At 30.9% G+C, this 26,165-nt stretch overlaps 1 protein-coding gene and 1 pseudogene across 8 annotated transcripts; both read right to left on the bottom strand.

Annotated features, from left to right (window-relative positions):
* Positions 1-572: 572 nt before the first annotated feature.
* On the bottom strand, positions 573-20,163 carry LOC117134027 (probable disease resistance RPP8-like protein 2). Of its 8 annotated transcripts, XR_004458136.1 has the most exons (11): positions 19,206-20,161; positions 18,044-18,918; positions 17,225-17,371; positions 12,870-13,023; positions 12,552-12,707; positions 12,357-12,467; positions 12,171-12,283; positions 11,989-12,074; positions 11,791-11,838; positions 11,436-11,621; positions 11,026-11,347 (listed from the first exon to the last, which is right to left on the bottom strand). XR_004458136.1 is itself a non-coding variant. In XM_033291447.1 (4 exons), exons 2-4 carry the CDS (start codon positions 18,906-18,908, stop codon positions 588-590), a joined length of 1,362 nt encoding a protein of 453 aa, XP_033147338.1. In that variant the 5' UTR covers positions 18,909-18,918; positions 19,206-20,163; the 3' UTR covers positions 573-587. The 8 variants fall into 8 exon arrangements, 2 of the variants coding, with proteins under 2 accessions (XP_033147338.1, XP_033147337.1); XR_004458135.1 differs by having other exon boundaries at positions 11,436-11,838; XR_004458134.1 differs by having other exon boundaries at positions 11,026-11,621.
* LOC103848412 overlaps positions 6,222-26,165 on the bottom strand; it is a 76,976-nt pseudogene continuing 57,032 nt past the window's right edge.

The following is a 26,165-nucleotide window of genomic DNA, read 5'->3' as shown; positions in this document are numbered from 1 at the left end:
AAATTGAGTTTACAAGTTTAACATATTAGCTATACATTTAAACAGAAACCCAATCATTATTAAAATTTATACACTTAGAGGATAAGAAACATATTCAAAATAAATAATCACTAAATATAAATAAATAAAATTCAAAGTTATATAAAATATAATTCTTCTCCAATAAAATTCATATAAAATAAAATTAAAATAAATAAAACAAATCAAATGAAACAAAATTACAAAAAAATAGTTGTGATTTCACTCTTTTCCAGACCGATGAATTTAAAATATAAAAATAATAGTATGAAAACGTAAATTTATTTTTATTTAAAATAAAATAAATAAAAATTTAGCTAAAAATTAGTATATTTGCGCATGGCGCAAGAAAACTCCTTATATATATTTATCACATTATGTAATTTTGTAGCTTATACTTAAGCAAAGAAGGAATAATATGTTTTGTACATTAATAATTAATTTAATACTTAGTTTAATGAGTATTATATTATATGTTTAGATGGCTAACATATTTCTCTAAAAAAAAGAATCATTATGGTGATGACTAGTGTTTTGAAAACCGGATTGCCCGGTTGGACCTTGACTCGTTATTCTCCATCGCCACTTGACTTTATTATGCCTTCTGCTGCCCATAGATAATATAATCTGTCCACTTGTATCTTGTCATCTTCGGGAAAATGAGCTAGGTATAGGAAGCAATGCTTTAACTGCATTGGCAAATCTTCATAGCTCATAGACAATACTCGGTAAACAGAATCTTGACTTTTGTCATCTATGCGAACTATCTGAGTTTGAATATTGTCATCTACTCTTTTCCACTCTTCAACCATGGTTTTATTAGCTAACAAGCCTCCCAACACTTTAATGGCTAATGGTAGTCCTCCACAATATGCCACCATTTCCTTACCCATGGCTTCTAGTTCCTCATCAACATCAAATTCTGAAAATAGTAACACACGTTATAAGATCAGAGTCTTGAAATAATAGTGTGTTTAGTCTTTTCAAATGTTTTTAAAATATATATATATATATATTTATAACAATATGCAGTAAAAATTCTATAATTAATAAACACATAAAGTACAAACATTAAACATTGTATTATTTGTTTTATATTCACAAATGAAGTTCATTTCTATTTTTTCTTAACATTTCAATATATTTTGATAATATTTCGTAAAATTATATATAAAAATACATTTTAAATTCTATAAAACATATTTTGTATACACCAAATAGTGTAACAAAAAAATATAAATGTCGGATTTCTAAAAGTTAATTAATATACAGGGGCGGATGTAGAACAAAATTTTACTGGGGGCAAATCATATGTAAATACAACTATATAAATAAAACATGATTTTCAGTAAACGTATGTAACAAAATTTTGGGTAAGTTAAAAAGAATTTAATGATTTTATAGGGGGCAAGTGCCACCTTCTTGAGCTTAGTAGAACCGCCACTGTTAATACTAGGTAAGGAACCCGTGCGATATCGCACGGGAACTCATTTCATAAAAGTAAATATAATATATTTTATAAAATAAATTTTTATGAAAATTGTTTACAATTAATTTTGAGACAATACACGTGTTACAAAATTATTTTGTATATAACTATATTCTTTTATTGATAATGATTATTGATGTCACAAATATGAAACAACCCAAGAGAATGAGAAAAAAATACATTAATTGACTGGTTTTGTAAAACAAAAATATCCACTCAAATAAAATGTCAACAATCAATAAGAATATTATGTTACTAAAATTTACCGGCTTTTGTGACATGATCATACATTCTTATATAACCCAAGTGTAAGAATATATAGCACATGAATATATAAGACATGCATAATATGTGTTTCATGGAACATACATCATTACAAATGCAAAATTTGTAAGAAATAAAAGCACACATTTTCATCTAGTTGAAGAGAAATTAAGACTAATAACTTCAGTATCTCGTTTAGAATTTTTTACTAGCCAAACATGAATGACCCTTGCTACAATTCTTTGTTGACATCGTTTCGTCTATTATCTTCAAATTATTTGTAATCAGGTTACTGCACATAACTTTTCTTTTTGGCCATTTTAATAAATTTTTGAAAGATTTACAATAAGAAATTTATGGACATGGGCTATTTATAGTTTTTCAAATATGTATATGAATGATCACGACTTTTCAAATTATAAATAGTTTTTTTAAAATGTTGTATATAATGTATATTGAAAAGATATATCATTACAAAAAAAACACGGTCTACATATAATAGCAAACCAAAATTTGTATTTATCTGACATCATTTTTTTATATTATAATTTTGTTTAAAGGAATGGTTGAAATTAGTACACCTTTTAATCCAAGGGCTGATCATTTGATTTGACTAAAAAAAGGAGACGCTACCGAAGCTTTGTGTCGTTAGTGAAGTCCCTTTTCATAATCTTATAGTAACTTTCTTTTAAAAAACAGGAAACTGTTCAGATTAGTAATTTTTTTGTTTTGACAAAAAAAGGAGACGCTACCGCTACTGAAGCTTTGTGTCGTTAGTGAAGTCCCTTTTCTTTTTTTTTTCTTTTTTTTTGTTCCAAGTCCCATTTCATATTCTTATAGTAATTTTCTTCAAAAAAAAAAACAGGAAACTGTTGAGATTAGCAACCTTTTAATCCAATGGTTTAGTTAAGACACGACTCTACCAAAGTTGTATGTCGGTAGTGAAGCATTGTCTGACTTTTATCCATTAATGAAATTGTGACTCTTAGTTGGCACCTCTTCATACGTTTATATTTTTGATAACCAGTTTACAAATTATCTCCTTTTTTCAATTTTCTTTTTCTGATTCCTGATTTCTGCGTTCTATTCAACCTCTTCATTCATCTGCATTGCATTTTCGTTCATCTCTTAATCATAGATTGTCAAGGTATGTTTTTATGTACTTTTTAGAAGCTTAATAATTGAACTTATCTTCCTTTCCGGTTGAAATCACCGCCACATTATTGGCTTTTTGATCAGTCTTACGAATAAGAGCCTTCAATTAATCTCAGTTACAGCGGCAATGTGCATGACTTAGACAAAACCTATGGTTATAGACTTATAGCTATGCTTGGCCACGCACTTCTTCAAGACGCCAAAACCGCAGACGATAGGTTTGGACATACGCTCGTGCTCATCACCGATTTCGAAGTTCTGCAGCGTCTCTGCGTCTGGGCTCCCCAAAATCTGACACAGTGACAACAAAGATAAGGCTGATAAGACATACTGGAGAACTGAGATAGTCAAGACGTTATGGTAAAAAAAAAAATATCATGTACTTACCGGAAGAAACTTGGATCGGCCCGAAAGTGTCCCTCTCTTCCATAAACGACGTAGAATAAGATCTCATAGCAGTGGCATAACGCAGCGTCGCCGCAGCAGTTCCGCTGGAGATCCGTCGTGACGGGACGTAAATCGACGGGTTCTTCTGCCTAATAGTACCGCAAATAGGCGAGAGAAGAGTTCATCAAATTACGCATTTATCAGATCAGAAGAACATGACGACTTGACAAATCTGTAAACGTGCCTTGGGAGACGAGGTTGGAGTGTTGCGCGATGGACGATGATCCGTTGCAGAACCAATTTATAAAAATCGATAACGATTCAACGAACCAACTTAATTGGTCGAATTTTGAAAAGGGTGGGGGGGGTGGGGGGGGGGGGGGGGGAAGTTCTCATCACATGAGTATAATATTAATATAAGATTATATACTAGTCAATAATACAACAAAAATAAAACAAAGAAAAAAGAGTTTAGGAGAGTGATGTATGAGATTATATATGCAGTATGCATGTTGAGGAATACTGGGTATTTTCTTTTCTTTTTTGCAATCGAAATGTTTTGAAACACTTGTTTTATGTTTCACAAGTGTTGTTATTCTAAAATAAACAAATATACAAAATGTTGTATGTTTTGGGTGAATCAAGTAAATGAATTTTTGTGATGTGTCGCAATCCAAAATTCTTTATATAAGAAACTAAAAGTTGCAACTGTTAATAACCAAACATTGCAAGGTTACACAATACAACAAGATTAATAGAAAGACACGAAGATATTTATTAAAGAAAGACACCTTAACTATTTTTAAAAACTAAATCTATTCTATTAAAAGAGAATCAGTCTTGAGAAATCTACTTAAACAAGGTTACTGCACCCTTTTATTTAATTAATAGTATATTGGTCTACCTATTATTTCTCCTATTACCATATATTACTCAACGTTAGTTAAAAGGTTTTTAGTCCTTATAATATCGCATATTTTGATAAAGGTATATATAAAATCGTATGTACCAGCAGTATAAATAAATAGACCTATATATGGTATGTTTCTAATAGGACATGTGAAATAAAAAAACGTATCATGTATATATGACAATGTCATAGTTTATATTAAAACTCATTTTACACCTATATTAATAAACCTGCAATTAAAAACTTAGATTTTAATTTTCAACAATAATTTAAATATTGACTATGTATAGAAAAAAATATAGCTTTATAATAACTACATATTAAATCCTTTTATATATTTGCTTTTATATTTTTAAATTTTGATAGTTAATATATATATATATATATAGTTGTGTGCAACAATCTTTCCAATACCAATATATATATTTACACTTCATATTTCATATACTATTAGACAAACAAACATCATTTTTAAAAACATTTCAACCAAATTTCAAAAACGCAGATGCTTGATCACATCAATATAAATCATGGTGACTTTAATCTTAAAAAAATTATATGAACACAAAATAATAATCAATTTAAACTTTTATTTTTGTCGGAAAAAAACCCGCGCTTAAAAAGCGCGGGTCAAAATCTAGTTTTCTTTTACAATAGAAAGACATTACTATTTACACTAACTAATAAACAACTCTAGAAACAAATAATTGTACAAAGATACTTTATAGAATATTTTATAACTTTTGAAAACTAATATATCATTTATGATGAAAAAACACAACTCTTAAAGCTAATATTTTGTAGAGTTACATGTTTTAAAACACAACCTATCAATTCACAACTTTTCATATTAATTGGTTGTTCTTTTTGAGATAATACTTATATAAATAGTCACAACTTTTAACTATAAATAGTCACATTTTTTTATTTAAATATATATATATTTTTAAAGTATTTATAAAAACCCTACGAATGTGACCATTTTATTTGATTAGGGAAATTATGCTTTGAGAAGGCATGGACATTGGATTATTTACAGATTTTCAAAAAAAAATTCGAAGAGTCACATCGTTTGAATTAAAAAGTTGTGTCTTTTTGTAATAATACTTATATGAAAAATCACAATTTTTAATTTTTGAAAAGATATAACCTTTCAACATAAGTAGAATTCACAACCTTTTGAATTAATTGGGATTGCTATTATTAATAGATATATATATATATGATAAAATCAAATATTTTATCTACTAATAATAGCAATCCTGATTAATTTCAAAGGTTATGAATCTTACTTATGTTGAAAAGTTGTATCTTTTCTAAAAATCGAAATAGTTGTGTCTTTTCAAAATAACTACTTTGGTTGTGTTGTTTCATAAAAAAAAACTGAAATGTATTAGTTTGAAAAATTGTGTCTGTTCATTATATAAATTGTATATTTTCATAACAATCTGAATATTATTAATTTTTAAAATTGTATATTTTCATTATAAAAAAATTATATATATAATAGCATACCAAAACTGGTGATATCGTCACTTTTTAAAAGAAAAAGGTTTTAAGTCCAACAGTCATATTTGATTGAATTTAATGATATAAAAAAACAAAACTGCGGTGCGTTGCATCTTTTCACCGAATAGTCTCCATCTCAAAACAATACAACTCTTAGATGAAGCATCCTTTATCAATCTATATATATGTGTGTTTTTAAAGACTCATTCCTGTTATCGTTTTCCATCTCCTCTTAAATTACCTTTCCACCAAAAATCTTAGAATTGATTTATTTGTTTGGCTCTCTAAAGCGTGTTTACAATGAGTTTTCATTGTTATTGTTCATCATAATCCTTTTTTTTTTTCAAAAACCACTATCAACATCATTTTCTTTAAACAAATTTGGGGTTTCCATCATTCAATTTTTTAAATAGTTGTTACAACATATCTAATTTATATGTGTTGTTGTTCTTGCGTTTTGTCATGATAAAACCATCGTTCTATCTCCAGTTCCGACTATGAAAATCAACTAAGCACACACAACGGAGACATCGAAGAAGATATGGTTCAACATACAAAATATATTTCAAACTTAGTATTACAGTGAATGAGCATGCAAACAGATAAACGAAATATATCACAAACAAGATATGTAAACTTCATACAACAAAACGACTTATTATCATATCACACAATCGATAGTGGTGGGTACTGATCCTGAGTAGGTTCACCTGAAAACCGAATAACAGAGAGTTGAGACTCACACTAAACTTCAAGGAGGATACATAACCAACAAAATGAACAATATTGACATTATACCAAAAAGAATATATACCTGAGACAGTTTTATTCTCCTTATTAATTGCCACGATAGTTTAATTGAACACTAGGAATGTGTTTGACTTTGTGATAACTTTCCCCACCTGGTGCGAGTTTCTTCTTCCACTCCTTGTTGTTATGTCTGATATCCAGTTCCTTTAAATAAGTTATATACTTGAGCCCTTCCGGTAGCTCCTTCAACTTCTTACAATACCGAATAGACAAGGTACGAAGACATGGCATCGACCCTTCTTCGACTATCCACTCTTCCAAGTTGTGCAGGAACCGTATTTGTAGCTTACATAACTGAGGGAATCCACCTTTTGAACACACCATCTTCCTCCCCACGAAAGTACTATATGATAATTCAACCGACTTTAAATGAAGCAACTTTTGCAGAATCTGCAGTGGATCCTCCTCCATTTTACAGTCACATAGAGATATGTGTGCAAGTGGGGAGGAAATCGAGAGTGATCAGGAAGCCTTGTTATATGTATGTCCAGCTCTAAATGCCTTAGATGAATGAAATTCCAAACGAAATCCAAATCATAAGCCTCATCGTATCCGTTCACATTGATCAATTTAAGCGTCTCCAGGTTTGTTAATTCACAGAGAGATGACGCAAGAATTTCAGAAGTATACCTGCCTTTGAGAAATATCTCGAGAGTCCTGAGCTTTTCATTCGGAGGAAGTCTGTGATGCTACGTATTCAAGTCGGAAGCCGACCAAGTACTCTAGGTTCAGTAGATTACCCAATTCCAACTTTGTTTAGCGTCAATATAAAGGGAAGCATCAGGGACCTTAACTCTACATGAGTTGCACGACCCATGTGTAAGCTCAAATATCTCAAATGAATGAGCTTTTCCAATGCTGGATGGTATTCTCCCTCCTCTAGAGTCGCTATCATGTGTTTGTAAATTCAGATCTAAGACCCTAGTAGTTGTAAATTTCGTAATCCTTGACCTGACTGCTTCCACAAGTTGCTGTCGAGTCCAAAACCAAAACAGATCTAGCTTTTTGATTGTTTTTACGTCCCAGCATATCAAATGCATTACCATCACCGTGTACTACGAGTCTGCGAGCTCTGGTAGGAGTATGCGCATTGATGGTAGAGGTGAAGAAGTAGGTACTTCGATAAACTGAAGAAAGTTCTCTTCTTTGGCTTTATATAAACATACTTCTCTCATCATGTCATGCATTTGACAATACTTCCATTTGCAACTCAAATCATCTTTTACTGCAATAACCATATTTCCTTACTAGCTCGTCTATGTATTCTTCTCCAATTTTCCTAGTGGTTTCTCCATCGCAACTTGACGTTATTATTCCTTCTGCTTCCCAAAGATTATACAATATCCGTACTTGTATCTTGTCATCTTCGGGAAAATGAGCTAGGTATAGGAAGCAATGCTTTAACTGCATGGGCAAATCTTCATAGCTCATAGACAATACTCGGTAAACCGAATCTTGACTGTTGTCATCTATGCGAACTATCTGAGTTTGAATATTGTCATCTACTCTTTTCCACTCTTCAACCATGTTTTTATTAGCTAACAAGCCTCCAGCACTTTAACGGCTAATGGTAGTCCTCCACAATATGTGACCATTTTCTTACCCATGGCTTCTAGTTCTTCATCAACATTTATTCTGAAAACCGTACTATAAGATTAGAGCCTCGAAATATATGTGTGTCTTTTAAATGTTAAAATATAATATATCTATTTATTATTTGCAAAATGATTTAATTTTTTTTTATTAGCTCTCACCTTAAAAGTCAGATCGGTTAAAAACGTTGATACCATTAATAAATAACTAATTTTTAAGTTAAAGAATCTATATAATATTTTCTAACTTATAACTATTGAAGAATTGTTAGTTTTATGATGGCCCCTTTATAGTTTACTTTGTATTTATACTTTTTGCTATTACTACCACTTTTTTTTTGTCTTGAACATTATGTTCACTTACAATATGAAGTTGTATTAGGTATTTTTCTGCACTATGTTTAGAGTAATATTTTTTTAAATTTAAATTTTATTTTAAAATAATTTTTGTCAGTTTTTAGATTTATTATTTGATTACATTAATTAATTTTAAATATTAGTTTAATTCTATTTTAAAATTAAGATTAAATAAATAATTGATGACTAAATAAGATAAAATTTTAAATAATAGTATAAATCTAAATTGATGATTCATCAGTCAAAATCATTAAAAATACTAGAGGGTTTTCCGGGCTACGCCCGGATTTTTTCCTATAATATTAATTGAATTTGTGTATTTTTATTTTAAAAATGAACAAATATAATATATACTGGAACTGGTTAAAGAATAATTATAAAAATATATGCATATTTAAAACTATTAGAATTTGTTTGTGTGTTTTATTGGAAATTTAAATAGGATATTAGAATCATATTAGCAAAGATTAATAAAAAGTTAACTAAATTATTAGTTAAGATCTATATATATTCTTTTCTTGGTTATTATTTTTATGTAAAAAAATTGTAAAACTTATAATTAATACTGTATAAATTTTGTTTGGTTTTACAATTATTAAGTTTTCATTTTTATACTTGAATTTAAGAGAAAGTACCAATCGAGTTTGTTGTCTCCATTTACCTTTAACCAAATATTTAATTTATCATTTATTGTTTGCTTTTTTGTGATGGAAAGAAATTTTGCTTCATGATTTGAATATTTTTAGTTGTAAAGTTATTTAAGGTTTACTTTCTTACATTTGATGTCATATTAATTTATACATAGTTCCTTATTTTAATAATTTAACTATTTTAATATTTATTTAACTACATTTGATGATAATCATTTAAATATTTAATACTTTGGAAATCATTGTAAATATTAATACTTTTTTTTTCATGTTCAAGCTTTTTGTTTGTTTGTTGGGTAGTGTTTGAGTCAACTTTGCTCAAACATGATCTTGCATGACCTCTCGAAAACAAGTAAGAGTGAGGACCTCATACCCAGTTTAAAAGCTCTCTCAAAGTTATAAATTGTCGATATATAACAAAATCATTACTGTCATAGGTCTGAAATTAGATTGCTACTTTTTTTTGGCTATTGTTTTTAAAACATTTTTAAAACATTACTGTTGTAGGTCTGAAATTAGATTACTGATTAAACACATTTTTTCGAATGAATCTGATTTATTTTTGTTTCACCGTTTTTATTAACCAGATTGCATAGACGTTTTGTGTATTTCTGAAAATAATTTATGAAACAAAAATGGTTTAAGAATTTGAGAATTCTAACTGCTACGGTTTGATTATGCCCTATAATCTGAGTTGCAAACCCAGGAATTGCATTATTATTGTTCGCACACTTGTCTCACTTCTTCTTTTTTTGTTCCAAGACCTTTGTCTGTGATGCTTTGATAGTATTGTGTACAGACTCAATATTCAACTCCACCTGCTTGATGAAGTGTTTGACCACCATGTCCATCTTTAACCCTTCCAGAATGCTTCTCTCGTTAAATTTGTTCAGCCTCATAAGGGAATAATAGCAAGCTCTAGAAAAGATATGTTGAAGCTCCGTTGAGAAAAGTGGACGGCAAGGAGCTCAATCACAGAAAAGATACATTGTTCTTGGAAATTCAGGGACTTCAACCAATTCTTAAGCAGCTTTACGGTTGAAACAGCTTCAAGCTACTTCCTTGCTTTTCACTATCATTTATGGATTTATATTCCAGTATATCCAATACCAGTGAAGCTATAGGAATGAATATGCGACTTGCACGAAAGAGATTTAGCCATCGAATACATTTAACCCTTAGGAGCAGGTATCGTGGTCCACTAAACAGTGTAGCAACTCCATTTATAACCTGAACTATAGTATAAAGCAGAGACTGGAGATCACAATCCTGGACGTTGGCGGCGATAAAACTAACACATAGATCAAGAAAATTAAACTTGTATAGTTCTCGGATGTATCTTCTCAGCAACTTCCTTGTTCTCAATAGACATGTTGACGGCTATTGTTGATTAACAGATTTGTCTAACTGATTAACTGCTTTGTCACCACCTTCACTCTATATAAAAGAAAGAAAAGCATTTTCAACAATAGAAAGAAGTTACCATTATAAGATTAATAAAAAGGTATGACTTTGAGCACGTGACCAGATCAAATCCAAACTTTCCAACTTTTGACTATTTAGCGTAACTGGAAGCTACCACCTTGCTGAATGTTGCATACTCTGGCGTAGTAACTCGAACACTATAGGAAATGGGGTATTAATAGCTGGCGTTAAACGCTATTAGTTCATTTTAATAGCGTTCCCTAAAACGCTCTGACATCGTCCAACCCTTTTGATAGCGGATTTGTCGTATGCTATAGTTAAATAAACAACAATAGCGTTAATATCTATGCAATTGTTAATATTTATAATAACGTTATACAAATGTTATTAAAATTTATTAATTTGATTTTAATGATGTATTACTTTTGTTAATTATTTTCATTATTAAAAAATAAAAAATTATGAAAAATATAAATTAAATTAAATTTTATATATTGAAATTGTTTACATATTTATGAATGCGATATTAAACTAAACCAAACTAAACCAAATTTTTAACTAAACCTAAAATTCATCTCCATTCTTCCAGTGCTCTCTCTTTTTGTGCCGCCACCACTACCACCGCTAGCTTCCTCTGCCATCTCCACTACACAGCTTCTTCAGATCCGACGCCTCTCCGCCCCATCCATCACAGCAAGCTCGTCCCATCCACCTCCCCGACTTTCCACCTCTGTCTTCAAGCTTATTGCACGGACTCATAAAGGGAAAATGACGTTCAATGCTGCAAATTTATGGAAACTCTGAGAATGTCAAAAACTTTAAATCCCAAATAACCCATCAGAATGAAAAGTACATTCAAAGCCCTTAACCATTTTTACTTGCAGAAACACACACAAAGAAGAGAGATCAGATGCTAAACGCAAGTCTTTCAATTTCTCCCGCAAAGAACCAAAAAGAGCAAGTAGCAGCGTCATGCGAGCAAGTGTGATCAGTATCACAATGATTGCGATAAATTTCAAGAATATTAGCCCCTTTATCAACCTGACCGAAACAGTCTGAGACACAAACAAACAGCAACAAAAATTGAAACCTTGGTCTCTAACTAAAATTGAAAAAAGCAGAGCACTTTTCAAAGATCAAGCTGAGTCTCTTGCGAGCATGTAGCGAACAAACACATGAAAATTACAGAATGATGAAAACAAATCAGACAAGGTAAAACAATACCTTGCAAACGTTAGGAGATAGTTTGGCATACTCATTCCTCTTGGACTTCTGCAACACACATAATTAAAGAAACGAACTTTAACTTCGAATCAAACCATATAAGAACAAAAAAATAAAGAACTCTGTGGTCAGTCTGGATTTGTGTTCTAAGACGAAATATATGTAAATATGGAACAGTTATTATATTATACGACTTACACAAACGACATCATGTTCTACAAAGACGTTCTGAATATTGAGTTCATCATCACACGTTCTATTCACTTAATGTGTTTTCAAAGTTCCTGCCAACAAAGAAGATTAGAAATATAAAGCAATGTGATTCAGATTTTTGCACGTTGAAAGAAACATTTATTTAGCTTATGGTGTCTGAGAGATACCACTTTGGGCAGTTAACGAACGATACTTGTTCTCAGGGAAGTATGTTTCTACTCTAGTAGAGTCAAAAGCTCATTTTTGCTGAGGTTCTCCAAGTAGTCAAATGTTTCTGATCCTTCAATAGTTGAATGATTCATCAAACACAGAATATTTTGCTGATGATATATTTTTTTAAAGAGTACAATTACCTTATATCTGAGACAGCGAGGTAAGTATGATATGCAAATAAGAATCTGAAGGGCTTGCCATTGATGTTTCTAAAGAAATCAATGTTGAGTCGCCATCTATAGCAAGTGAACCTGGAACTCAAAAAGGAAACACACACAGAATTCAGAATCTATAAAGATAGATCATAAAAGGCATGATGATGGTTTTACTTTTACCTGTCAGACCATTGCTTTAAGTCCTCTTCTGATGGTTTGAGATGAAGATCAACTAAGCTTTTCTTAAGAACTCTTTTGAGTAAATAGGAGATAGATTGTCATCGATTACCCAGATTTTGTCCCTTGCAAACCCATGTTGATCCAGTGATCCACACTCTATAAAAAGACATACACACAAACAACTCAATTACAATGTTCATGCGAAAAGATACAACAATGAGAGAACTAACTTAAAATTACATGAGAACAAAAAAACTGAATCTCTCCACAAATCTCTCCACTCTATAATTTTAGTGCTTTTGAATCAAATATTTTTACCATGATACCATCAGAGTTCAGAGGAGAGCACATCAATTTGATCTTTGCCGTAAATCTCTTTGTAATTTATCGTGATTCTCCTTCTTTAGCTCTTGTTTCTTTTTTTTGTCTGAAACGCCTATAACCGCTTTCTCATCTCTTCCCCATCTTACAACTACGAAAAACAAAATTCCAATTTTCAGAATCATAAATCCAGAAATAGGATTTCTAAGAGAACCACACAAAAGTCAACTTCGAGAATAAGAGTTCACAAGCCTGAAGTTTAAAAAAAAAGTGACTCTTGGGTATGGTAAAAGTTTTGTAGAGAAGGAGAGAAGAAAGGAAGAGGAATCAATGAGTAGACTCTTGGATAGAAAATCAAAAGTTCAGAATACATTTTGCAGAGAAATTGAGAAGAAAGAAAAAGGAATCGATTTTGCCGAATAAAATTGAAGTTCAGTATGTTAATGTGTTGACCTAATGACATGTCATAAAACTTGTGTTTGATTGGTCTGAATTTCCAATCCGACGTGGCACATCTAAGAGGGCTTGTTATTCCCCTTTTAATAGTGTTAGATGACAAATAAGCAAAATTATATAAAGTTGTGTAGAACATAATAGTACTTTATCTCCATAATAGTACTTTATCTCTATAATAGTATATGATAAGTCAGTTTTCTACGTGTCGCACTCACGTTGATTCTTAGAATGGTTAATTACAGTGATAACCTTAATAAATAAATTTTATTGTTAAAATACCACTATCAATATTTTAATAAACATTTAAATATTTGTTTCCAAATCACTTTATCATCAAAAAGGAAATATCTTTAATAAATATAAAACATGTAATTTAATAAAAACGATTTTCTTTTTTTATAACTAAAAAATAAATTTAATATAAAAAGACAATATCTTTAATATAAATATATCAATATCAGATTTATATGTAATTTAATATAAGAAGAAATTTGAACTATCAACATAAATATTTCAATATTTAAGATTCTACTTTATTCAAGAAAATTATGTTTTTCTCAGTAAAAAAAATTATGTTTTTCTCAGTAAAAAACACACATCGTTTTTGGTATAGAAATTCTTTCATATTTGAATAGAGCTAGCTAAAACTTTAGTATCTGTAACGTTTGTTACTCTGCCAGAATCAATATTTAATGGTGCATGCAATTTATACTTAGTGTTGCTTTCACAACAGAAAACCAAACATGTTATTTACAATAAAGTTTTATAAAAAATTAAGTAGCTTTAATTGAACTTGTGTTTACGTAAAACTTTTAAATGTTAAGTTATGTTTAAATAATGCAATTTTAAACTGATTTTAAACAATATTTTTCAATTATGAAATTATGAGATTTTTTTAAATAAATTTTCTCAAATTCAAGTTTAAAAATAAAATTTGCAATTTTAAAAAAGATTTCATAAAAATTCATATTTTTTTTAATATTTATCTAAATAAATTACTTTCACTATAGTTTTATATTATTTTTGAAGTTGCATTTTATTTTCATATGATTTTTTATATTAACAATGATAGAAAGGTTTATAAAATTAAATTGATTATACATATATATATATATATATATAGTTATTTAATTTAAAATTTGATTAAAATTTAAAAGCCGCTTGAACCGGGTTGGACCGAGCCGACCGTTTACCCAGGTACAATGCCGAGTCAATGTCCGATCTGGTTTTTAAAACATTGGTGATGACATATGAAATAAATCAAACTAGAGTTTGACCCGTGCATCCGCACGGGTGTTTAATTAACAAAATAGAAATATAATTTTTTTTACAATACAAAATATAATAGTTGTAGATATATACATTCATATGGTATTTATTCGATTTGTAATTGTGATAAATGGACTATTTTTACTGTGTGTAATTTGTTGATTTCTCATATTATGGTAGAATACAAAACAAATTAAAAATAAATTATATAATATATTTGTCGATTTATATTTTTGACTACAGTAACCATTTTGATGTATTTATTTCTAAATTAGAGTACCAATTATTATGTTTATATATATATTAATAAATTTATATTTTAAAAATTAAATGTATCATGTTTTAATAACATAGATATATATGTCTCTAAATTTTTTTATATGCCAAATAAATTTCACTTTTATTTTCATTTTTGAGAAAATATTAAATTGAAATTTATTTATTGTATTCTTATAATTAAATTTATATTTGTAAATTGTATTAATCATCAAATTATTTAATATATATTTTGAAAATAACTTTATAAAAATATCTATAGTTTATATTTTGCATGTGAAATAAAATAATTATATATATGAATATATCTATAACATTTAAAGTTTGTAGATACATTTTAAATAAATTTTTTTAGTTTTATTGTAAAATTTGGTTACAGAATAATCCAGTTAGAAAATAATCGTAAGTTTCGTACGTTTGGTTAGAAAAGAATTTAACAAAATAAATGATTTGTAGTTAATGAATTAAGTTTGAAGTTTGGATAGCAAAAAATCTAACAAAATAAATGATTTGTTGTCAATTAATTAATAATTATTAATTAGGTAGCGCATGTAGTTATTAGAATGAAAAAAAATATTCTAATACTTACCTCAGTTTTAATAATATAGATATATTAAAATAGATATTTTGATTATATTGAGTATATGAAGAGCATTAAAAAGATATAATATTCATTGAACAAATGGACGATGTTTGTATATGTTTTCTTATTGTTCATATGTTGATCTCGTGTGGTTAAAATGATTTTTTCACTTATTACGTCATTTTTTTTACATTATAGTATAAATATATATATAAAAATTGGATTTTAAATTACAACTGATTCATGATATGATAATAAAAGTACAAACTAATTAATCATCTTTTTCGTGAAAAAAATTGTCTCAACTGATTCATGTTTTGATATTCCTTATTGTTTAGATTTGCTTAAATTATTGTTGCCATGTTTTTAGTTAAAAATTAATTTAGGAAAATGCATTAATAATACATGAAAGACAAAGAATATCTATTGTTAGGTTTATTAAATACTGCAGTGGCATTCTATTGTAAATATTGTGTAAGTTTAAGGGTTAGTTTAATTTTGTACTAACTATATTATTAAAAATACTGAATTCAAATAACTATATTATTAAAAATATTAAAATATTTTATTAATATTTTTTATAATAGGAAAAAATACATTATTGAAAAAAAAGATTTCACATTATTATCATAAATGAAATTGTAAAGAACATATTTGTAATGACATATTTCTTAGATTACATGATAAAACAATTTTTTTTAGAATATTTATATTTCAATACGAAAGGTGAATTTAAAAAAAAATATTCAGAAAGTTTATAATTAATTGTTTTTAAAAATAATATTTTACAATAAATAAATCTGTCATGTATTTGAACCCGTCTCTTTTTTAACCGACACTTTTTAAATCTCAAACCCTTATAAATTCATTTATTTTTTCTAATAGGATTAGTCATTTTGTTCATGTATAATTTTTTTTTTGCTGTCGACTTAATTATTTAGTTAGGAAGATCTTTCTAATTTTATTTTTAAAAAGAAAGGTATTGTTAGTTAGCATTCCGAAACTGATGCATTTAATTGATTGCTATGAAAAATATGATTATTATAAATATCTTATCGACCATTCAATTAGGAAAATATTAACTGTTCTTAATGAATATTCCCACACCTATTTTGTTCATATATTTAATATTTATTGTTTATATATTCGTTTCTTTAAGTGTGATATATTGGATGATTTAATTCATACCAACGTCGATTTAGTTTTCTATAGAACATTTGAACCGGTATCCTATAGGAATTGAAATGCTGTAAATTGTTTGTTTATATACTTGATATCAAGTTAAAGACGTGTTAAGTATATAGAATCATGTAGTTTATAATTTATACTTCGATGGATTGAACCAGCATAACACTTTATTTTATTGTTAAGTATGTTGGTTGGTTTACGTTCGTTGGGTAAGTCGGTTTACTTTTTTTTTTTTGGTAAAATATTAAATAAGTCGGTTTACTTTAATAACGTGTTGATTCATTATTAGATTTTCTGTTGTATAAATAAAAGAAAATTCAGAATTTAATTAAAATCATAAGTTTTAAATATTTCAGTGGCAAAGATCTGAAAATATTGTTGAAACAGAAGAGCACCTCAAAAAAAGGTCTTCTGTTTTAATAGTATTGATGGTATATTGTTTCTCAAAGGTATATGTAATAATATATGTCATGCGGATTTAGGAATTAATACACAAGATTTTTGATAAGATGTCCCGGCCGTAAGAAATTACTGGCCTTAAGGATTCTGGATTCATATGATTCTTATATAAAAACATTACCCGTTATCTCTTTTCTAGGGAATGCTATGCTCTCACATAGCTTCCAACTTTCTTCGGGAGTAAGTGGTTTTGGTCTAAAAGGAAAACATGTTGGGTCTGCATGCAAACCAACACCTTCATCGCGTGAAGTAAGAATCATCTTCCAACCTGCAATTGTATTTCCTTTCATCTCAGGGACTCAAAAGGCATTTATGAAAGAGAAAAAGACTAGGATAGCACCAAACCAAGTTTTTGTTCCCAAAGTAGCACTCAAGGCTCAAAGTCACAAAAATAGGTTTCATTAAAGAGGTAAATATACACTTATACCCCTTGGGTTAATTAATCCAAACCTTAGGGTTTAGAGTTAAGGGGGTGGGGTTTTGGAATTAGGGTTTAAAATTTTATAAAAAATAAATACTAAAATAAAAAATAAAAATTTATAAAACAGTTTCAAAAATTATTTTTAAACTATAAAAAGAAAATTTGAAAAAAAAAATAAAAAAAAAATTCAAAATTTTTTTTAAAAAAATTATAAAAATTTCGAATCTGAAAACATATAATCTGAAACTATAAATTTTTTTTTATTTTTTTTATTTTTTTATTTTTTTTTATTTTTTTATTTTTTATTTATTTATTTATTTATTTTTGTTTGTTTATTTAATTTAAACCAAGGATATTAGGGACATTTTACCCTTTAATGAATGTCATTTTTGTGATTTTCTCCTTCTAGTGCTCTTTTTGTGACATAAACTTCAAAATGTGCTATTATTGACAATTGCCCTTTATGAAATGTGGTTATGGGGAGTTCTTAAGTAATGTATGTACAATAAGAGAGCTCACCTCTTCTTTCTTGGGGGAAAACGTCTTTTATTGCATCCCAATCTTCTTTTTTCCATACATCATCCATGACAATTAAATATTTAGACGTCTCCAACAAGTGAAAGAGCTCAGCCTGGAGTGTATTCTCATTCATATGTTCGATGCCCTTATCATGTGGTCTAAGGTCTTGCAATAACTTTTGCCAAATATCCTTCCGCTTAAAATCTTGCGAAACGCAGATCCACGCGTATCCATCAAAATGACTTCGAACAATGTCATGATGAAAGACTTGTCTTGCAAGAGTGGTTTTTCCAATACCACCCATCCCAGATATGGAAACTACTTGGATGCTATCATTCTCCACCAAATGACCAACTAGTTCCTTAACACTCTGTTCCACCCCCACGAGATCCTTTTGAGACCTCTTAGGATATGTTTGTCGGATCTCCCTTTGCCTCTCTTGTACAGACGGTGATCTGTTGACGCTATGCTGTATACCAAAGCTCTGCATTTGTGCAACCACCTTAGACATTCTCTTAATTATGCCTTCAATGTCCATAGAAAGACCTCGGCGATCCACTAAGAAACAAGCAAGTCTTTTCACACGCCTCTTGATCCCTTTTTGGTTTCCACTCAATTCTTTCAAAAGAAAGGATTCGATTATGTCTTCAGCATCAAAAACAATGTCTTTGACATCTTCCAAGAAGTTTCTCACTACTTCATTCTCATGTTTCCTCGCATCTGCATCTTTCAACAACGACTGTAACATTCTCATCTGACATTTTAGATCATCAACTTTCTCATGAACTCCCTGCAATCGCTCAGATTCTCGACTCAGGAGATCCCAGAGTTTCTCCACTCCAAACGACACAACGCCCTCAGCCATCACTATTCTCCTGTTCCACCATCATCAACACATAAGTACAAACTTGTAGTAAGATTTAAAACCGTTATGATAATCCTTGGTTGATCTAATAAAACATGATACCTGTTAGAGGAACTTTACTTTTATTCAAACAATTTATAACAAGATTTGATGATTAAATGCTTTAAATTCGTAAAACAAGATTTGTAATAATCTAACGAATTTTCGTTTTTAAATTCAGATTCAACCACAACAGAGTCCAAAAGACAGATCAAAGCAAGTTAAACATACAAATAATGATACAAGAACATGATTTACCTTTCATGTAACAGCTCTTCAACTTGCTTAGAGACGTTCTTTGGAAGAAAAGATATGAGTGGCAATGAAAGAGTAGACTCCAAGTCAATCTTATCAGTCTACGACTGCCATCTTGTGGTTCTAATTTTGAATAAAAAGAAAATAGGAGTTTTTTCTAGTCTGTGGCGATAATGATTTTTTCGCAAGGCAATAATGCATTTGCTTTAGGCCCACTCGAAACATTCACTGTAGTTCTCCCTTATTATTCTTTTTGGTAAAAAAAATTTCTCCCTTATTTTCAACTTGCAAAATATATTCATTGATATTTATACATTATAGTTTGTTAGAAATAAGAAATTGGGAAAATTGGTAATATAGACAAAGTTATTAGTATGACACCATACAAACTAGAGTTTACATACTATAATCCTTTACTCAATGATAGGATACGGCCGTACTGTGGTCAAGTTCTTCTGGTACTACTACTACTACATGTTAACAAAGCTTGATGCTTTGTGGCCTTGACACCAAACTATCAAATCTCCGGAATCTGCATGTCTTTCTTCCTCAGTCTATTTGGAATCTTTTCTCCAGTTCCTTATACCAAAGATTGGTAAAAAATTACGAACCAACTTACGTAATCATCAAGTGTGTTTAGATCTTACTTTTTGTTATGATCAGAAGGGTTTTAGAGCTACCTAATTTTTAAGTTTTGTGTTTTTTTTATTGGGAGAGGGGAGAGGGAGGGTAGTTTCGAAAATGTTTATTGTTGGTGATATGGTGGAGATGATATTACTAGGCAACGACCAGTGGGCTGGACATTGTTTGGAAGCATCAAATCTCAAGTAGGAGACCAAGATTCGATAGTGCAGAACACTGGTCTCCTAGACACGGGTCTAAAAAAGTTGCTCAAAGATGGATCCGGGTTCGAACATGACTTCTTACCAGCTGTAGCTGCGCGTGGATACTGCTGTTTGTCTTCGTCTTCGCTTATTGTATCAAGCTCCTCAACTTCCAAAGAAGGTGAAGAACCTGTGAAGAACCTGCTTCCCATGTTTCAGCCCTAGGCTCCCATCAATGCGCTAGAAACTCGAAACCAAGAAAACAGAGAAGGCCTGATCTTCTGACCCAACAGTTCAGATCATTGCCTCAGCTTGTGGCTAAACCAACCGAAGCAGGATCAAACTCTTTTGTAGGAACGCACGAGTACTTGGCGCCGGAGATAATAAAAGGAGAAGGGCATGGTGCTGCGGTAGACTGGTGGACTTTTGGGGTCCTTCTCTATGAGCTTTTATACGGGAAGACACCGTTTAAAGGTTATGACAATGAGGAGACATTGTCCAACGTTGTGTTTCAGAACCTTAAGTTTCCTGATAGCCCTCTTGTGAGCTTCCAGGCAAAGGATTTGATCAGGAGGTTGGTGATGAAGGATCCGGAGAGCCGTCTCGGGTGGGAGAAAGGAGCTGCTGAGATCAAGAGGCATCCTTTCTTTGAAGGATTGAACTGGGCTCTCATCCGCTGCGCCATTCCCCCTGAGCTGCCTGATGTATATGACAATGGTGCAACTGAAGCAACCTCTCCTAAAGGGAATAGTAATGGGTATCTTGAATGTAAAGCCATGGGAGATCATCTTGAGTTTGAGTTGTTTTAGGGGATAGAGAAAAAAGACAATACGGGTCTAAGCAGACAGAAACTCTATGGTTTAAGTTATCAAGAGTACCGTTGTTGTTGTAGTAATCCATTTCTAAGTATAAGAGGTGAAGTTTGCCTACTTTTTTCCTTACTTTCCCATTGGCTTTAAAGCAAAGAGCAGACGCTGAGATATGGATTTAAGTAGAAATAATGAAAATCTTACATATGGGTATATGTTTTTGTCCTTGACTAAGAAGAAGTTGTACATGTCTTGTTGTCTATCAGAGATGATTCTTTTGAGAATTTTTAGCTTTGTTGTTTGCGAATGGTAATGCTGATAGCAATCTTGGTGATCTTCTTGGCAGCTACTTGATGAGTTTAGAAGGGTTTTAGTATATCTCCTTGTGAGTTTTATGGTAGAGCTCCTCAATCAGATTAGAAGGGTTTTGTATTCTTCCAGCAACTTGGGGATGTCATCCATCCGTAACTGAGAATAGCAAAATGAAAACTTGACATGTCAGAGGAAAGCCTGATGTATGATTGATTGGTGTCAAATGTTCAATAAAGCTAATAACAGGAAGAAAGTATGCAGAAGTACCTCGGAAGAAGTTTTGATATGATAAAACGTAAAGGTCTTCTTTCCAAAATCTGCAGGTGTTAAGCTGCTCTGTGCTCTGATGGAAACCCGCCACAACAAATGAAAACAAACGTGTGAAGGAAAGGGAGAAGCAGATGTGAGATTTCATGACATTTAATACTTTTCAGAGGGGTACAAAGCGATGCATTTACAATCAACTTTTATGTGAGGACTTCACAACATTAAGAAATGAATCAGTTTTGGCAATTCTTGGATTAAAAAGTTTCAAGGGCTATTCAAGACACAAAAAATGATATTCATATTAACTCTATATAACACTCCTAAACTCTCAGGAGATTTATCTAAGTTATTCTAATGCCATTCCAAGCGCAATCAAAGAACAACTATTTTTAGTGAAATAAAAGATAATCTACATAAACAAGAACTGAGTCTGAAATAGTTGGAATGAGTAAGAACTCACGTGTATTTTCGGGTAACAAGTCGCTGATAATCTCGAAGCAAGGCATTAAGCTCTTTTAACTGCAAAGTCTCTGGAGTGGACTCTTTCCAATGTTGACGAAGTGCTTCAGCTGCCATCCTTTCATTGGGACGCATTTTCAGTACAAGAATAACACAATCACACATTCTAAAATAGACAAGAGGAAAAACTCACCTGAATCATGGAGGCTCGATTATCAACTGCATCTCCCTCGATCAATCTGGTTCCTAACTCAACGAACTCTTGATCTTCTGACTCCTCGGGGATATGACGGCGTAGTAACCCTGATGCAACAGAGATTCCCATTTTCTTTTGCAAGTCGACGATAGTGAATCCCTCTTGTCCTCTTTCCTGCTGTGACCAAACTCTTGGTGTTAAAACACGTTGAAAAGCTAATTTAACTGCATTGGCGAGAAACACATAAGATGATGAGCAGGAACCACAGTTACCGTATCCAAATCTCTCTCTGACTCTTTAGTCTCAGGAGGGTTTCTAATTTGAGGTACAGAAGACCTCTTGGCTATGGAATCATCTGAGAAAAGAGAAAAAGAGTTAGATCGCTAACAACATTTCTTTCTTTAATCCATTTCTTTCTTTCACAACGAATAACAACATTTTCAGAAGGCTAAAACAGTTCAGTAAATTCAATCAGATGTGTAAAACTTCAAAACTTTCAATACAAACTTGATAAAGAAGAAAAAAAAGAGTATGCTAGAAATTAAGTGTCTCTAATTGCCTATAATCTGTGACCAGCACCGAGATTGTAACTGATGATGCATGTACACAGAATGATAGCTAAGTTGGAGTAAAACATTAGTACAAATAAGAGTTTAATACCTTCAGGAACCAGCCACCAAAGATCACCGAAGGTTGACTTTCCATCAAAACCACCAATTAAAAGATGACGAGCTCCAATACTAGTCATTGTATGGTAAGCTCGAGGAGGAGGAGGCTCATCATTGCTTATCGGTAAGCGCTTCCACTGCGCAGTTACTAGTATGTGAAAAATAAAAATTTAGCAACAACGCATAGAAGACAATGCTCAGCAAGAAAAAGGATAATTTACATCACAATTTTATCATCTCACTAGTATTGTACTATTGTAAATTAATGAAGTGGATTTTTGGATTTAGAGTGATCCTTTAGCAGAGGAGAAGAATCTTATGAGACGAGTGAATGAGCATGCAAATAGATATACGGAATATATCACAAACAAGATATGTAAACTTCATACAACAAAAACGACTTATTATCATATCACACAATCGATAGTGGTGGGTACTGATCCTGAGTAGGTTCACCTGAAAACCGAATAACAGAGAGTTTAGACTTTCACACTAAACTTCAAGGAGGATATATAACCAACAAAATGAACAATATTGACATTATACCAAAAAAGAATATATACCTGAGACAGTTTTATTCTCCTTATTCGTGGCCAAAATAGTTTAATTGAACACTAGGAATGTGTTGGACTTTGTGGTAACTTTCCCCACCTGGTACGAGTGTCGTCTTCCACTCCTTGTTCTTATGTATGATTTCCAGTTTCTTTAAAGAAGTGATATACTTGAGCCCTTCCGGTAGCAACTTTGAATAGACAAGGTACGAAGACATGGCATCGACCCTTCTTCGACTATCCACTCTTCCAAGTCGTGTAGGAACATTATGTCTAGCTTACATAATTGAGGGAATCCACCTTTTGAACACACCATCTTCCTCCCCACGAAAGATCTGTAATGTAATACAGCCGACTTCAAATGAAGCAACTTTTCCAGAATCTGCAGTGGATCATCCTCCAATTCACATTTAATTAGACATATGTGTGCAAGGTTGGGAGGCAATCGAGAGTGATCAGGGAGCCTTGTCATATGTATACCCATCCATAATTCCCTTAGATGAATGAAATTCCAAACGAAATCCAAATCATAAGCCCCATCGGATTCGTTGTTCTCATCGATCAATCTAAGCTCCTCCAGGTTTCTTAATTCACAGAGAGATGACGCTAGAGTTTCAGAAGTATACCTGCCTTTGAGTTTTATGTGGAGAGTCCTGAGCTTTTTCATTCGGAGGAAGTCTGTGATGCTACCGTTTTCTGATTGGAACCAGCCCAAGCACTCCAGGTTCACTAGATTGCCCAATTCCAACTTTGTTTTAGCGTCAAGAAGAAGGGGAAGCTGCAGGAACCTCAACTCTACCATCTCTTTAAAGCTGCAGGAACCTCAACTCTACCATCTCTTTAAAGATACTTGGCAGATGAAGTATTTCATTTCCGTAAAGAAGAAGGTACATCAGTTGCCCAACGCATGTGTAAGCTCAAATATCTCAAATGAATGAGCTTTCCAAAGCTGGATGGTATTCTCCACCCTCTAGAGTCGCCGCTTTTATAATCTAAACTCAAATCCAAGACCCTAAGTAATTGTAAATTTCTGAGTCCTTGACCTGACTGCTTCGACGATTTGCTGTCGAGTCCAAAACCCAAAACAGATCTAGCTTTTTGATTGTTTTTACCTCCCAGCATATCAAGTGAATTACCACCACCGTGTACTACGAGTCTGCGAGATCTGGTAGGAGTAAGAGCATTGATGGTAGACATAGAAGAAGTAGGGACTTTGATAATCTGAAGAAAGTTCTCTTCTTTGGCTTTATATAAACATACTTCTCTCATCGTGTCATGCATTTGACAATACGCCCATCTGCAACTCAATTCCTCTTTTACTCCAATAATCATATTTCTCCGTACTAGCTCGTCTATGTAGTCTTCTCCAATTTCCCAAGTGGTTTCTCCATCGCCACTTGACTTTATTATGCCTTCTGCTGCCCATAGATAATATAATATGTCCATTTGTATCTTGTCATCTTCAGGAAAATGAGCTAGGTAGAGGAAGCAATGCTTTAACTGCATTGGCAAGTCTTCATAGCTCATAGACAATACTCGGTAAACCGAATCTTGACTGTTGTCATCTATGCGAACTATCTGACTTTGAATATTGTCATCTACTCTTTTCCACTCTTCAACCATGCTTTTATTAGCTAACAAGCCTCCCAACACTTTAACGGCTAATGGTAGTCCTCCACAATGTGTGACCATTTTCTTACCCATGGCTTCTAGTTCTTCATCAACAATAAATTCTGAAAACAGTAACACATATTATAACATTAGAGCCTTGAAATAATGTCTCTAGTCTTTTCAAATGTTCAGAAAAAAAAATATATATATATATACAGCTAAATTTAAACGATATTGAAATAGATATATATATATATATATATTTTTTTTTTAATCTACAGTTCTATTAAATGAAATTTCATATTCATAAGTTCTTATGATCATTTGTATCTTATTATAATAATAAAATTAAACCATTAATTTTAACAATTTTAGTAATTTATAGTCATCTTTAAAATTCAAAATATAAGGAAAATCTATTTTTATTAGATGATTAATATGATTAATTAATTTATTTTAATAATATAAAATTAAATAAAGATGATAGATGATACACAAATTGTTATCAAATCATTATTATTCAAAGTCATTGATTGTAGTATCTCCTAAATATTAATTGCAAAGTGGTTTTGTACACATGTCATCACAGTGTTCATTCTCACCCAAAAAAATGACATGTTTTTAGAAAATAATGACATGAGATCAAGTTAATTTGACATGAAAATTTTCTTATAAAAATTTATATTTTTGTTAAAGACTTTTAAATATGGTAATAATAATAACTTTTACAAATTTATATATTTCTAGTAAGAATTTATAAAAATGGTAATGACTAATAATGTTTATATCACTATTTAGAAGTTAGCATTTCTGTGTAAATGTTTATTTTGGCAAGACTTTTAAAATATATTAATAACTAATAATTCATATATCACCATTGAAATAAAATAAAATTATATATATCATATTTATAAAAATAAACTAAATATAATTATATTTTAATTTTAAATTAACTTATTTATCATATTTTCTATATATATTTTATATTTTATTAAAATAAAGTGTAAGTGTGCATTAGGGAACACAAAACTAAAGCAATGCTAATCAATTTTTTTGGATGATTAAATGTTTAAAATTTTATTAGCATCCATTAGTTTATTTGATTAATTAAGAAATTGAGTTTACGAGTTTAACATATTAGCTATACATTTAAACAGAAACCCAATCATTATTAAAATTTATACACTTAGAGGATAAGAAACATATTCAAAATAAATAATCACTAAATATAAATAAATAAAATTCAAAGTTATATAAAATATAATT

The sequence above is a fragment of the Brassica rapa genome, chromosome A05 (assembly GCF_000309985.2).
Source record: "Brassica rapa cultivar Chiifu-401-42 chromosome A05, CAAS_Brap_v3.01, whole genome shotgun sequence".
NCBI lineage: Eukaryota > Viridiplantae > Streptophyta > Magnoliopsida > Brassicales > Brassicaceae > Brassica > Brassica rapa.
The sequence above is the reverse complement of the archived record's forward strand: the minus strand, read 5'-3'. Positions and strand labels throughout refer to the sequence as shown.

Excerpts from the sequence above, each read along its gene's own strand:
- LOC117134027 (XM_033291446.1), bottom strand. The coding sequence starts at position 18,908 with ATGGCTGAGGGCGTTGTGTCGTTTGGAGTGGAGAAACTCTGGGATCTC. Across the intron at positions 17,372-18,043 it reads TTTCCCCCAAGAAAGAAGAG|GTTGGAAGATGATTCTTACT; the intron begins GTGAGCTCTCTT and ends ATACAATTGCAG. Across the intron at positions 941-17,224 it reads CCCTAGAAAAGAGATAACGG|AATTTGATGTTGATGAGGAA; the intron begins GTAATGTTTTTA and ends TACTATTTTCAG.